Source organism: Onychostoma macrolepis, chromosome 13, assembly GCF_012432095.1.
Source record: "Onychostoma macrolepis isolate SWU-2019 chromosome 13, ASM1243209v1, whole genome shotgun sequence".
In the NCBI taxonomy this organism is placed as follows: domain Eukaryota; kingdom Metazoa; phylum Chordata; class Actinopteri; order Cypriniformes; family Cyprinidae; genus Onychostoma; species Onychostoma macrolepis.
Genome location: NC_081167.1, coordinates 6745051 through 6761015, shown reverse-complemented (window position 1 = coordinate 6761015; position 15965 = coordinate 6745051). Strand labels below are relative to the sequence as shown.

The 15965-nt window shown below is 34.8% G+C and overlaps 1 protein-coding gene across 7 annotated transcripts in view; it reads left to right on the top strand.

The window, feature by feature from the left end:
- LOC131552144 (KH domain-containing RNA-binding protein QKI) overlaps nucleotides 1–15965 on the top strand; it is a 121801-nt gene that overhangs the window by 28335 nt on the left and 77501 nt on the right. For all 7 annotated transcript variants that reach the window (XR_009273914.1, XM_058795704.1, XM_058795703.1 and 4 more), the window contains exon 2: nucleotides 3484–3626. Coding sequence is in view for 6 of the 7 variants with exons in the window: in XM_058795704.1 (XP_058651687.1) it covers nucleotides 3484–3626 (143 nt within the window). In the remaining variant the exon portion in view is untranslated. The remainder of the gene's footprint in view (nucleotides 1–3483; nucleotides 3627–15965) is intronic.

Here is a 15965-nt window from a genome sequence, read left to right as displayed (position 1 = left end):
TGTAATATATTCTTAGCCTGTGTATCGTATTTGATACGCAAATTTCTAAGGCCACTAAATGATCAACATGATCAAATCATTGCTGAAAAACCTGTTGTACTCAACTTTAGTTTATACTTTTTAGCAAGTGAAAAGGGTTTTAGTATAATTGTAAAAGTGCACCTTGAGGTTGTTTCACATGTCTTTTGCTTTTTAGTGATTTTTAAAAAGTAAATGTAGAAATAAATGTTATATTGTTGATAATATTTAAAAATGAACATTTACTGGACTGAAGCGTCTCAGGTACTTGATTATCCATAACTTGATTATCCTTTTTAAAAAATCATGTTAAAATGTCAGTATCAAATACGATGCATTGTTGTTCATCTCTCAATCATCATTGTATGGCATTGCATTATATGTTTTGCCCCACAATAAAAACTACAGAGCTTTGATAATAAAACTAAACATTTAAATATCATATTACTAGGAGATATAGATTGATTGCTGATATTTGCATGCATTTAAAGTAGTGCTGTTATAAAGATCTCATTGATTTACATTACAAGCTATCAGAATTTCACTTATTGGCCATATAAATATCAGCAACTGTACCAAATTTCATAGTTTTGCTCAGTTTGGGCCTCTAAATAAAATCAAGATAAAATCACTCTTCGAGTGTGAGCTTCATATATTTTCCTTTATCTTACTATATGAGCCATAAAAAAGCCACATTTTATTTTTAGATGCTCTTTGATATTTTATCTAAAGATTTTTTAGACTATTATTTCATGTGTCAGGTTTTATAGAGTTAAAACTTGGCAAAATTAATGTTTTAGCAGACATATGCATGTACCTCTTCGAGAAAACACACCAAAAATATTCATGATTAATGTTGATAAAACTTTCAGATTTAGAATTAAAACAATGACAGAAAACATCACAGGCTCTTAAAATTGCATGTTTTCTTAACAAGAACCCAAAAGCACATCTGCCGTGTCACGTGAGTGTTTTTCTAATTGTTCAAATTAGGTATAATTACGATTTCAAGACAAATTGCCCATGACCCCACAAGAAGTGTCAAACCATATTGCAATTGTGAAAGGACACAATAGTGTGCGTTCTGTGCGTCCTTGTTGGGAGTGTGCGATCTCCATTGTAATTACATCTCTCTCTCAAACCGACCTCTTCAATTTGCCTTTGAGAATTGCACCAGGGGATTCTTCATCCAGTAATAGAATTACACAACAGTGGCAGCAGCTTGGGAGTGGGATATTTAATGTCTTATATGAAATATTAACAGACTTGGTCTTTTAATTGTCTTTCCCACCATATTAGAGCCCTTACTTCCTCTCTGACTCGCTGCCTCTCTCTCTCTCTCTCTCGTTCCTCGTTCTTGCTTTTTCCTCAGAAATAATAGAGGATGGTTTCAGAAAAGGACAGTTATTACTCACTTTATTAAGTGACGGAAGGATCACATGTAATAACAGTGATTACCTGTTCTCCGTCTTGCCTTGTTCTCCTGCAGTGTGTATTTTTTTTCCTTTTAAAATACTTTCTGTTATCGCAGTTTAATGTGCAGCGATGACTGTAAGTAAACCATTCGTACAGCAGATTGACGTCTGTGGTCTGACATGTCACCTGTCACCAGAACTTCCTTCATTATTAATCAACAATAGCAGAAAGAGCCGTTAACTTTGGAAAGACTCTTCTGCTTCTGCGGCTCTATGGCACATTGGAAAAGGACCAAAGCTGGTAGCTGTTGAGAGGCAGTTCTCACCAGGGCCTCCTGGCAAAATGTATATATACTGTATGTCTCCTGAGGTTATTCAGAAGGTAGTCATATCCTCTTAGAAAGATCTTTTGTGGTTTTACAGCTGTTCAAAGACAGAGAAGCTCTTTTAGCCCACGTCTTGTCACTTTTTTTTTTTTCTCTGTTCTTGCAGAGGTGTTCTTTGCTTGTCTTGTTGAAATGTACTAACTGTCCATTCTGAGCTGAGACTAATGCTGGCCAAACTGAATGTCAGCCTGTAGTCTGGAGTTTCTTTATACTGCTGTTCTTATGTGGGTGGTCTAAAGCTAACGTCTGATTTAAGGCTGCGCGATTTGGTCAGATATTGTGATTTGAAGTGTTTAAATCTTATGTATTGCTACTGCTTAAAGTATGATGGTTAAAGCAGTAGCTCTCATGTTCAACGTGGTGTGTGAAAACGACAAACTAGCATGTCACTTGTCTCCACATTATGTCATGTTCTGCTTATGCTCTGCTGCTCGTAGAAACAGTAACTCTTTGAAATGTTCATACTTGAGTTATTTTTAAAATAACCAGTTATATTAAAAGTTTTTAATATAATTGTATTTTCACATAATTATTGTAATGGTACACAAAACAAATAAACAAACACATGAAATAAAAAAATAGTTTGAAAGTTGGACTTTTGAAAGACAAAAACATTTTTTAGTGAAAGCATATTAAATTGTTCAAAAGTGATAGTAAAGATTTTTATGTTGTTGCAAAAAAAAAGAGAAAAAGTATAAGTATTTACATATATTACAGAATTCTTTAAAACTTTCTATTAATCAAGGAGCCCTGTAGGAAACATTAATAAAAAAATAATATTTGGAATGCAATATTAGAATGATTTCTGAAGGATCATGTGACACTGAAGACTGGAGTAATGATGTTGAAAATTCAGTTTTAAATCACAGGAATACATTGCAACTTGAAATGCAGTTATACAAATAATATAATAAATATATAATATAAAAGTTGTTATGATAATATTTGATAATATTACCATTTTTACTGCATTTTTTTTAATCCAATAAATGCAGCCTTAAAATAAAAAAATACATTTCAATATTTCAATATACAATAGTAACATATTTCTTGTCATAACAACTTTACTTTCACAACTTTTACTGTTCTTACATGTTCTGATTAAACTTTTTATTTTGACACAGGGGTCTTTAATGTGATCTTTTTTTACAGTGTTTGATTAGTTTGGTGTAATACTGTAACATTTGCAGCAGCTGCCAAAAACATTTGTAACGTGAAAATATTGTGAACCTGAAGTGTTCTGTATTCACCATGCACTTTGTAAAAAAACAATCTGAGACTGCTGAAAACATTGAATCAAGAGGCACACATTGAGTGTGTTTAATGATTAACAATCATAGTCTCAATCATGTAACTGTGCAACCCTAAATTGTTTGATTACCATATTGTCAAACAACAAAACCGTTAATCTAAGATCACGCTCTACTCTATTAAACCACGTTGTGTAACTAGACGCTGTAACATACTGAATGGTTCATTAGGTTTAAGAGCAGTGTTTAAGGAGCGTTTGCACTTTTCTACTGCCATACTAAAGCACATATAATCCATTGGTAAAGGAAATGTAGCATAAAGCCTGCCACTATAACTGTAATCCTGTTCTTGCCCAGTCTGCATCCTGATTGATGTAGTTAACTCATGGTGCATGTGTCTCTCTTTTATTTCAGAGATCAGCAGGGTACGAAAGGACATGTACAATGACACATTAAATGGCAGCACGGAGAAGAGAAGCTCCGAGCTCCCGGACGCCGTCGGCCCCATCGTTCAGCTCCAAGAGAAACTCTATGTGCCTGTTAAAGAATATCCTGACGTGAGTCTCAAACCTAAAACCCATTCACACTGCAAATACACTTAGAGTTCCATCACAGTGTTTTAAATAATTAATGCCATTTTTGCGAGTACACGTGGGTTTGTTTGTTTCATTAAATTAAAAATTAAATGACAAATGATTAAAAATGCATCCCGAGAACCTTTCGGTCACATGATCTAGTCTCGGGCAGTAGTTGAAGGTCAGTTAAAAATGATTTCAAGTAAATGTCTGCATACACACACAGGCTCTTTACTGAAGCTCAGTGAGTAAATGGAATGGTAAATAACTGTGTGCAGCTGCTCAGTATGGCCCTTATTTAATTACAGAGACATACAAGTCAATGTAATCTAGTTTTCCTTGCATTAGGACGTGGGCCCACGTCCAGTATATTGATTTCATTAAGACGCACTGAAGGAGTGAGGTTGCACTAAGTGTTTGAGTCCATTTTATGAGTCCATTTAATTTATTGTGTTATTAAGCTGATGGTTTGTGGTCGACTGTCGCTGTGCGTCTGAGCAGTATAAATTCGCTGTGCAGTGCGTCTGAGCAGTTTTTTTTTCTTCAAGTGTCAACATCAAGATTACATTTTTCATTTAAAACTTAATTTATTATTATGGGATTGTTGACCCGAAAGTTCAAATTCAGTCATTTACTCACCCTTGTGTCACTCCGAACTTCTTGTCCTGTTAAAAAATATATTGTGTGAAAAAGAAGTGTGATTAATTGTACTGAATTTGCACTTGTAGTGTACTTAAAATCTTATAAGAATATATTTAAAAACCATACTTGCAGATAATATAGAATTAATGAAATAAAAGACCACTAAAGTGTACTTAAAGAAAGTACACTGTTTTCTAACACAATAAAATAAAGTAAAAATTAAAGTTTTACCTTAAAGTACATTTTAATATTTTTTAATAATCAATACATAGGTGCATTTTGATAATCTTTTGTTGTGCTTTTTTCATGTCTTATTTTCATATTACCAGCATGCTAAAGCACATAAGTAAAGTAAAGTAAACTGTAGTGTGTTATTCAATATTAAATTTAAAGTTAAATATTTTAAACTGCAACTTCATCATTACAGATGTGTAATTACAAATGTATTTAAATACATGACATACAGGTTTTAATAGAATATAATTTAATTAGTATAATACTGTATATAGTATAGAATGGTGGATTTTAACTTACTATACAGTTAATGGTTGTCAGTACATTCGACAACAAAATTTAAAAATATTTCCCATGCAACAGAAGTAATTAAGAAATTACATATAAATATGTACTCTTAAGTCCTGATAAGTGGGTCAAAAAAGCACTCTAAAGATCAGCTAATTGCAATAAATGTACATTTAAACTATAATACATTTTCTTTTAATTGCATTAAACATGCAATTAAGTGTCTGAAAAAGTGCAATCAGTTATTCTTTTAAAGTAAATCATTTCCATAATAAGTTCTCTTTTTAAAAGTATGTCAAAGTGTACTTCTTTTTCACAAGATGTGGCAGGATATTCTCCAGAAAACCACCTTTTATGTTACACTGAAGACAAAAAATGAACGAGTAAAGACCAGATTTTCATTTAGGTGAATTATTCCATTAAATCCAGCAGTTCCCCTGCATGTATTTTTCTGAAAGTGGTATCCTACCCCGTGTCGCTCTCTCTGAGTCTCTGCGCATCTCTAGTAACAGGGGTGACATTGAATTCTCCCTCGCTCTTCCAGTTTGTGTTGAGTCAGAGCCGCTCAACCGCATCCCCAACAACCCAGTCGGTGGTTAACAAATCTTTCAAGCGATCGCCGTCAGATCCTGCTTGCCTAAGGCGCCCGGCCCTGGGGAACCGGTCGAGTTCCGAGCTGATTGATCCCAATTAACTTATTCCGTCCCAGCTTGATTCCTGCACGGCCAGCACTAATTGAGTCTCTCCAGCAGGGGCGTAAATACTATTTGGGATTAGAGCCCTCCATTTTGCTGAAGTTTTCTGGTTTGTGGGGCTGTTTATGCGCCTGGATTTCCCACGGGAGAGGGCTGCGATGTTAAACAACGCTGATGCAGTGGCGCTTGCATGTTTTTTGACTAATTCTTGCTTCAACCTATAGCGTTGTTTACGTGGCTTGTTTGATCCATAAATTGTACACAATGAGAGCGGATAAGAGGATATTTGAAAGTCATCGAGGCTGCACCTCTGGCACGCTTGGCATTAATAATATGAATATTTTATTGTTTCTTGCGCATAATACTGGAACTTTATAAAAAGCTAATTTCATTTTATATTCAATTACAACTCCAGTTTTCAAGGGTATGATGCTTTCTGTCTGCAGTTGAAGCATTGTGGGTAATTTAGCTCCTGCTCTTAAAAGTCTGAGAGTTAGCCAGCACTGCAGTAAAGGCTATCGTGAGGGTGTGTGTGTGTGTGTGTGTGTGTGAAGGTTCTGGCCGCCCTTCCTGGTCTGAAGGACACCCAGGATCATTATTAGTGAGTTTGGGTTCATTAGGAGGTGGAGGATGAGCAATAAAAGAGACGTCCTTAAATAGCCTTCAGTGTCAATGGAGTCCTCCATATCCATAGAGACTAGAACTCGTATATAGTACATAAAAAAGATAAAATAGCCTATTTTAAATGATCTGAACTGGATTTTTATTTTATTTTTATTTTTTTTTTGTTGATGTAAAGTGTAATTTTTGCACCGTTAGTGTCACTAAACAAAATTGCAAAAATAATGACAGGTTGAAAAGGTTCTTTATTGGCATCGATGGTTCCATGAAGGACCTTTAACATTCATGGAACATGCAAAACTTCTTAAAAGTGAAATAAGATTCTTTAGATTATTAAAATTAAAAACCCGTTTCTTAGAAGAACTAAAACATTTTGTGGGGAGACCAAAATGGTTCTTCTATGGCATCATCTTTAGGCGCTTTCGCACCGCATAGCAGCAGAGTTGTTCTTAGAGAACCAATTCCCCTCTCGGGCCGTTTTCCTGGTTGCATTCGCCGACAACACTGTCTTTATTCATGGTATTTACAAACATCGACAACTGGTGAACTGAGGATGCCGTGATTGGAGCTGTTTTTGTTGTGTGTCATGGGTTTCGTGACAATGGAGATTGAATGTAAACGCACAATTTACGCGATTGAAAGCATGAAAATGTACTAAATCTATGAGAACTTGCAGTGTTACATATCATCGAGGCTGAGAAAAGAACATAACGCTGCAGACAATAGGTAGCTAAATGCTGTTATTATCGCTGTTTTTTTTTCATGTTCGTGGAGTGAATATTTTTACACGGCTATTTAAAAATGCCGGGTAGCTGGTGTATCGTATGTGTTTGGCCAATCAGTGCACACATACGTCACTGGTACTTCCCATAGAACTGTTTTAGACCCTACTCTGAAATAGGAACTTATTTAGTTCCCCCAAATGGAGTTCTTAGAACTAAATACATTCCTAGTTCCTGTGGTGTGAACACGCCAAAAAGCGGGAACTTCTGCCAATAGTTCTAGGAACTGTGAAAAGGTTCCTCCGGTATGTAAGCGCCTGTTGCGAAAATGTTCTTTTGGAACTTTTGTTTTTAAGAGTGCATTGGTCAAACAATCTAGATAGTCCCGCCTCCAAACTCATGCCTTTGGTTAAGTCAGTGTTGCTGTGTGGGCTAGTTGTTTTGATAATAGTGTTAACACTTTTCAGGTGAATCAACATATGAATGAGCTATTTAAAATATTTCACCTTAACACTTATTGTAGAGCGTCTCTGGGGAGCCAGTAATCTCTATATTTCCTCTGCTGAGGTCAGAACAGCCTCGATCTCTCTCAGCAGACGTCTGATAGAGAGGGGAATCATGTTAATTGCTGGAGACCCCCTCTGGACAATCATTAACTTTAAACCATTAGTCATTAAATATCACAGCTTCTCTTCAAAAGATGTCAATTATCACCCTCAAAAGGTTGCTGTGCGAGTGTGTATGTGTGCATGCAGGTAGATCTTGACGTTTATCTGGGCCTAACAGAAGCTAAATGAATGACTTCTACGTTTATTGCGAAGCCATTCTTACATTTTTGCATTGAAATCTCATTATATCCACAATGATTTTGCTGATTCTGCTGATTTAAAATTATGCAACATTGTGAGTTAGCCAATTAGGTTTTTGAACCATGTACCTTTAGACTATACTTTCTAATGTCCCAACTTGCACATTATGAGAGCATTCAGAGGTTTTTCAATAGAAAAAATGACATTAGAGTAAGTTTGATTCATTTTCATGATTTATTTCAAACTCTCTATATAAGTGATTAAACTTCTGATTAGATTTACAACATCAAAAAGCATGTGATCACCTTATTTAGCCTCTTTGTGGCATTTTTAAAATGCTAAAATATTTAGCAAAAAAAAACTTGCTGTGTATAAATGAATAATTATTTTAGTTTTTCCATTTAAATTTTTTAAATCTCCTTAATTATCAGATCTCCATCTGTTTCTTTAAAATGATTGTTGCTTTGATTGGGGAAGAAAAAAATTACTTTAGAGCAAATATGAATATCTAGATATACTACTGTTCAAAAGTTTGGGGTCAGTATGTTGTTGTTTTTTTAAGAATTAATACTTTACTAATACTATTTATCAAAGAAATATTAAATTGATCAAAAGTAATAGTAAAATCATTTATATTGTTTAGATTAGAACATTTAGATTTCTATTTCAAATAAACTATAATTATAAACTAAATTAGAGAAACCTGAAAAAGACAAAAATATAAATCAGCGCAACAGTTTTCAAAATTATTATTCAGAAATGTTTATTGAACAGCAAATCAGCATATTAACATGATTTTTTGAAGGATCACGTGACACTGAAGACTGGATTAATTATGCTGGAAATTCAGCTTTGCATCACAGGAATAAATTCCATTTCAAAATAAATTCCAAAGGAAAGTTTAACAATATTTCACAATATTACTGCTTTTACTAATCAAATAAATGCAGCCTTGGGGAACATAAGAGACTCATTTCAAACGTATTCTTATTTGAATGGTAGTGTATAAATTAAGTATCCTCACAGAACTGAAAATATAAATGCATTCATTTTAGCTTATTGCCAAAAGTGCAGCATGATTTACACAGAAATCCGTTCTGCTCCCGTTTCATGAATGAGACCCAATGTGCGCACGAGTATCCACACCATCCGCCCCAGCAGGCTTAAAAACCTCTAATTATCTCGTCGCAGGCGGTCGCTGATATTTCCAGGTCAGGGGCAGGATGACATGATAGATTTATAGATGAGGTATAGTATGAAGGGAAGAGCGTGAAAGAAAGAGTGAAGAAGATAAGCAGCCTGGGACGTGTGGCAGTGATGAATGTGAGGCTATGATGAGGTCGGGGAATCGGGGCAGAGGAACAGCGGCCTGCCCCGCCTGATAAAAGAGAGCGAACGGCCCCACACGCACCCCGAGCGCCCCACACACACTCGTCTCCCAGACAGGCATGCAGCGGCACAGAAATTAATTTGCTCCTTCAAACTCGTGCTGTGTCGCCCCTCTCCCGGCAGCACGCACCCGTTCCGATTTGCTGAACAATGTTATTAGGCTGGGAAAGACAGCCGTCCTAGAAGAGCGCTGCTGCTTGAGATGATTGTTGCCTTTCATTCGGAGGTACAAATCTACAGTTATTGTTGTGTGTGTGCGTGTGTGAGAGAGGGAGATAATGTTAGGAAAAAGACACTGGGTCGTAGAGGAAGAGCGCTATAAATACTCTGCTCAGGGTCTTGGTGGGGACAAAGCTTTTAATTGTTGAGCGTGGAGCGGACGAGTGAGCGAGTGAGTGAACCACTGCTGTCATCTATCATTTCTCCCAGTGTGTCCTTTTCTGGGTCAAACTTGTCTACAGTCAGGATGAGCAACTATCAAAGGTTATTAATCATTATCAGAGCTACAAGATTGATTCGCCTTCCTTTAGCAAGTGTGAACAGTGGATTACTTTTAATCAACTGGTGTTTTGGTGAAGTCAGTGCTCCTAATATTCACACAGGTGTCCAGTAACCACAAGTGTAGAGAATCACAACCACAACCACAAAATGTCACAATACTTTACTTTAAAATTCATTTTGAACAGGATATCTATTTATATCTGTTATAGACTATATGTAGGTGTATGTTTGGGTGCATTTATGAGAAATACAGTAATAATATGAAACCTTATTATTAAATTTAAAACAACTGGGTTTTTTTGGGGGGTCTTTTAAATATTTTGTAATATGTCATTTATTCCTGTGATGCAAAGCTGAATTTTCAGCATCATTACTCCAGTCTTCAGTGTCACATGATCATTCAGAAAACATTCTAATATGCCAATTTGGTGAAATATAAATGTTATATTCAAATGTTATAACATTATAAATGTTGAAAAGAGTTGTGCTGATTAATATTTTTGTAGAAATTTTTTTCTTCATTTTTTTTTTACATTTTTTTAGGATTGTTGATGAATAGAAAGAGCAAAAGAGCAGCTTTCATTTGAAATAGAAATCTGTTATGACATTAAAAAATGTCTTTACTGCCACTTTTCATTATTTAATTGCATCCTTGCTGAATAAAATTATTACTTTAAAAAAAATAATAATAATGTTAGTGTATATTTTTCTAAAACTAAATGCCATTAAGTTTAATATTTATATAAAGTATTTTTTGGAGTCATTAAATATATACGTGGTGTTTGAATGAGTGTCTTTTTTCTGAAAAATGTATTAATAGTAATAAATATGAAAAGGAATTTGGATAGGAAGTGGAGTGTATTCCAGAGGAAAATGTGATTGCTCAGAGTATTTTTTTTTTCTTTAAAAAATCCTGTAAAAGTAAATTAAAAACAGGCACAAATAAGAAAATTGTTGACATAGGGTATAGAGCTATAAAATTACTGTTAATCTTTTAGCTCAGATAAAGAAGACTAATCTAATTGGAACTGATTGTTCATTTTAAAATCACATTTTTGAAATCTAACTTATTAAATCTCTTTTGATTGCAGATCTGAGTGTAGTTTGAGACATTAAGATCTCATCTGAAACTCTAGAGAGCCTGTGTGAAATTACTGGGGTCGTTTTGTGGATTTGAGGGACTTTTCTTCATTTGCTGTTCATTAATCCTAATCACTGTCTTGGAGAAACAACTGAGATGTTAAGGCGATGTCATTTGCAATTGTTCTTTCCAGTTATGGCTAAAATCCCAAGATATTGTCTATGAATTTACTTTCATGGCAGTTTTTGCTGTTTTTCCCCTCATATTTTGAAGTCTGCCTGCTTCTACATGTCCTCTGGGTGTTTAACAATACATTATAGTCTAACTTTCCTCGACCGGCGCTGTGCCACTCTGAAACACTGCTATTTCGGGAAGACTGTTGCGTTCAGACAGTGCGAGTGAGTTTTTATGAGCGTGTCCTTGTGGGTGCATGTATATGCGGATGTAAAGGGCAGCGTGTTCAGCACATGTGTGTGTTTGTGATTTGTCCTGTCAGGCAGAAGATCTGGCCGCCTGCCCTTCTTCTCTACAGGTGTCATTATTTTAATTAAATGGGTCTGATGGGATGGACCCATAACTCAGAACTGAATGAGGGCTTAATGAATGCAAAACTACTGGACGTTAACTGGGGTATTGGCTGCCGTACCTGCAGCAGCTGGTGTTGATTAATATGACTTCATCTCCATGTGAGAGTGTGTGTGTGTGTGTGTGTTAGTGTGTAGTTTTGTGAATTACATAAGTAAAATGCTTTAATGATTATGGGGTTTTAACACAGGGTTTTGAAAACCTAGAAATATCAGGGATTTTTAAGGTTGTGTTATCTAAGATAATGGATAAAGTCTTAAGAATTATGAAAGAGTCTGATCCTTAAAATTCACTTTAATTGGTACAACTTGCACAGTAAATATACATTTTTGGTACTGCATAGTTAATATTTTTCTACTTGCACTATTGTTCAAAAGTTTGGATTTGGGAGGAGTTTTATTTATTTATTTATTTATTGAAAGAAGTCTCTTATGCTCACCAAGGCTGCATTTGTTAAATCAAAAATACATTAAAAAGCAGTAATATTGTGAAATATTATTGCAATTTAAAATAAGTGTTTTCTATTTGAATATATTTTAAAGTGTAATTTATTATTGTGATGCAAAGCTGAATTTTCAGCGTCAATACTCCAGTCTTCAGTGTCACATGATCCTTCAGAAATCATTCTAATATGCTAATTTGCTACTCAATAATTATTTGTTATTGTTATCGATAATTTTGTGGAAACTGTGGTACATTTTTCAGGATTATTTGATAAATAGAATTTAAAATAGAATGTATTTGTAACATTATAAATGTCTTGAGTGTCATTTTTTGATTACTTGAATGTGTCCAAAAGTATGAATTAAACCTTTGAATTGTTGTAAATACTTAATATTCACTATAAACTTAATATGCACAATATTTAATTGGTTAAAAATGCTCTTATTTGGAAAATAATTCGGGCCTTTTGCATTGGTACTTCTCAAAAAAATGGGCCAGAATGCTTCATAAATAAGTCTAAATGATTCATTATCAAATCAGACTAAATAAAAAATTTTGTTTTTTAAATGTGTGAATCCTGTTAATAATTACTTGTAATTACTCAATTATCCCTTTTTTACGGTTATAATGACTTAATTATCATAATACTCAAACAAATGATTTCTAATCCAAATGAAAATTCACCTACTCTCAGTTCTCCTCGTCATGTATATTTGAAAACAATTATTAATCTTATAAAATCAAACTGATTTTTGGCAAATATCAGATCAAACCGAATCCCTATCATAGTAAATTTTTAACCCCTAGTATTTGTTCTGATTCTGGGCGTCTGCTGAAAGTGGGCAGTGAGGTTTAAGGTTATAGATCCAGCGCATACATAACCCTTTAAACCAGGCTATAATCTTTTCTGAAAGCACTCGTACACGCTGACGGCTCTGCCCGCGGTGAGGAGAGATGAGGCAAGGCGCAATGGTTGGTGTGCGAGTCTTCTCATTACTCTGGTGATAATAAACAATAACACGCACACAGGGGAGAGGTGCAGCGGCGTTCCGGATCACCTCGCGGCTAATGAAGGTTAATTAGGGTTCATTAGGACATGATGAGCGCTCGCAACACCACCACAGCCCTCTGCTTTACGCCTGCCGGCCACCTCGGTTCCTCCTCTCCCGCTGTCACTCCTGATGGACTCCTGAACATCAGTCCATAACACTGAGAGTCCAGACAGACACCGCTGCAATTACAATATTTCATCAATATATTAATTTACAGTATGATTTACTCGGTCAGTGTTTCCCAACAAACCACAAATATATTCACTTTAACTCAGATTATCCTAAATATCATTTATTAAACTGGACATTATAATAATTATTCTTTTTTTTTTTAATTAACCTGATAAAACCTACTGTTTCTTATTTGATATGCAAATTTCTAATGCTTCTAAATGATCAACATGATCATAACTTTGCTGAAAACCCTGTTGTACACATTCTACTACTTTTATATTGTTAGTAATATTTTAAGTTGAACACTTTCTGGACTGAAGCAATTTTATATTTGATTATCCACACATTAAAAATCATGAGTATCAAATATACATCACATTTATTTGTTCCTCTCTTGATCATCATTGTATTGCATTGCTTTATGTTTTTGGTAACCCAAATAAAAACTACAGAGATTTGATAATAAAACTAAGCATATCTTCTTACAATGACATATTATTGGGAGATATAGAGAGACAACTGATATGTATATGGATTTTATGTAAGTAGTCTGCTATACTGTTATAAGAGCTCATTAAATTACAAGCTATCTGAATTTCATCTTACTTTTTGGCCATATAAATATCAGCAACTGCACCAAAGTTTGGGCCTCTGATTAAAACTGAGGTGTTTCTTCCTTTGAGTTTAAGCTCCATATTCTCACTATACATTACTACATGAGCCAAAAAATTTGATGTATCAAATATGTATTAAGACTGTGGGTGAAAAACAGTCTTGTCAAATTGCTTTAATGAGACACCTGAGCTTTGTTTTGACAGTTCTGGGCCAAACGTATAGAAACTTTCCCAGAGAAACCCAGATGGAGCGTTTAACAAATGTATAATAATTTACAGAGACAACCGTCAGTGGACTGTTTCAGCAGAAACACCTGTTACTCACAGCATGTACGATTTTTAGTCTGTAAAACACGGTAAAGATTACTATATTATTTCATCACTGTGGGGTTGAGTTGCATCAGCCATTCGTAAGTTTTTGCTTAAATTGGAACATAAAGTTCACACTAGATTCCTAGTAACTACTAGCTGGTGTGTAACTTATCAGGCCTCAAACATTGTGGCTCAAACAGTTGTGCATAGCATTAGCAATGCCAAAGTCATAGGTTCAATTCCAAGAAAAAAAAGAGAAAGAAATAAAATGCCTTGAATTCAGCATAAGATTCTTTGGATAAAAGCGTCTGCAAAATGCATAAATGTAAAGTCATTTGTTTACATGCTGTTCTATCTCTTTGAATGCAAATGTCAGCATCGTTACATGTGTCTAAAGAACAGGTAAAACATACTAATATTACTAATGGTTACAACACATGATATTATTATTTATATTATATATGGAACCAATATAAATACAAACAGGTTTTTCTTTTTCTTTAATGTTAAACACTCTTAATCCACTCATTGATCCACTGTTAAATATAATATTATTAAATTATTGTTAAATGCAATATTATTTAAGTACTTTAATTTAAAAAACTAAGGACACTTTTTGTTTCATATATTTTAAACTCTGACATACACAGACATACCCCTGGTTAGGAACTGATACATATCATGGTTAATTTTGTAACATTTCATAATCAGTAACCAGAATAAAGAAAAACTACTAGCTTTTGTGTTCCACAGAAAAAAAGAAAATCATACGGGTTTGTAACGAAAATGATTACAGAATTTTCAGACCCATTCTGAATTCCTTTAATGCTTTATTTTGTCTATTAATATTGACTGTGGTCCAAAACACATGTTGATTGGAATATATGATGACATTATCCCTGTAAAAAAAAAAAAAAAAAAAAAAGTTGAGCCAACTTAAAATTTTAAGGCAACCAGCTTCAGCAGATTTTTGAGTTTGTTCAACTTATTTTTGTGGGAGATTCTCAATTTTTTGTTGTATAAACTTAAAACTACAAGTTGAGAAAACTCAAAAATCTGCTGAAGCTGGTTGCCTTAAAATTTTAAGTTGGCTCAACTTTTCTTTTTTTTTTTTTTTTTTTACAGTGTAGGATAATGCCATCATATATTCCAATCAACATGTGTTTTGGACCACAGTGTAGACAAACATAAAAATACACTTTTATTTTCATATTGTTTGTACAATTATGTCATTTTCCATTTAATTTCTTTCTGAAATTGATTTATTGGAGTGGTTAGCCAAAATATTAATTAATTAGCTTTTTTTTTTTTTTTCTTTTTCTCTCCCTCTTGTTTGATTTGAAATTATGTTTGTAATGTTTGAAAATTAATAAATACATAAAAAAATAAAAATAAAGAAAAAAAATAAAGAATTCCTTTAATGCTGGTAGCAATGCAACGTCTGAGTCATTTGGACTCTGCTTCCATAAACCCTGGTGGACATAAACCCAGCACACACACATAATGGAGTGAAATTAGACAACCACAAGGGAATCGGCCAATCAATACCACTCACGGATCATCAGCACAGGAAGCCGTGATAAAACATTTGAGATCAAGTGTTGTAGATATGCAGGCATACACGCGGTTAGACGTCTCTCTTCCTCTCTGCGAGTCCCCCACCTCTCGGAGGAGAGATGCGCCCTCCTTCCCCTCCCCTTGTCCTGCACAATAATGAAAACAAAAGACATCCTGCAGCAGGGAATCAGAGCGCAGTGCTATTAGAAGCCATGCAATAATTAATTTGCCTATTACCAAAGCCGACTCGTTTATCTTCATAAGATAATGCCATCACTCCCAGTCTCTGGCAGACTTGCATGCGCTCTGTCTTAAACGGCCCTAATTACGTCCCCGCTGCCTATTTTATTGTAGTTGATGGAAAACACACTTAATCTCCACTGTGCAGAATGAGTAAATAGGCCCCAGCCTTGAACAGCAGATATTAGAGATTCCATTAAAGCCCAGTGCTTTTTTTATGTGGCTTTTGTTTCGGGTGCGGAGCACTAAAGAGCTGAGGTAAGGTGTACGCCGATGAAGCAGATAAGTCAAGCTGTCTTTTTCACACACTTCCAGATAGAGGGAACTCTGTAGTGGCAAAAGCACAGTGATATGATTACGG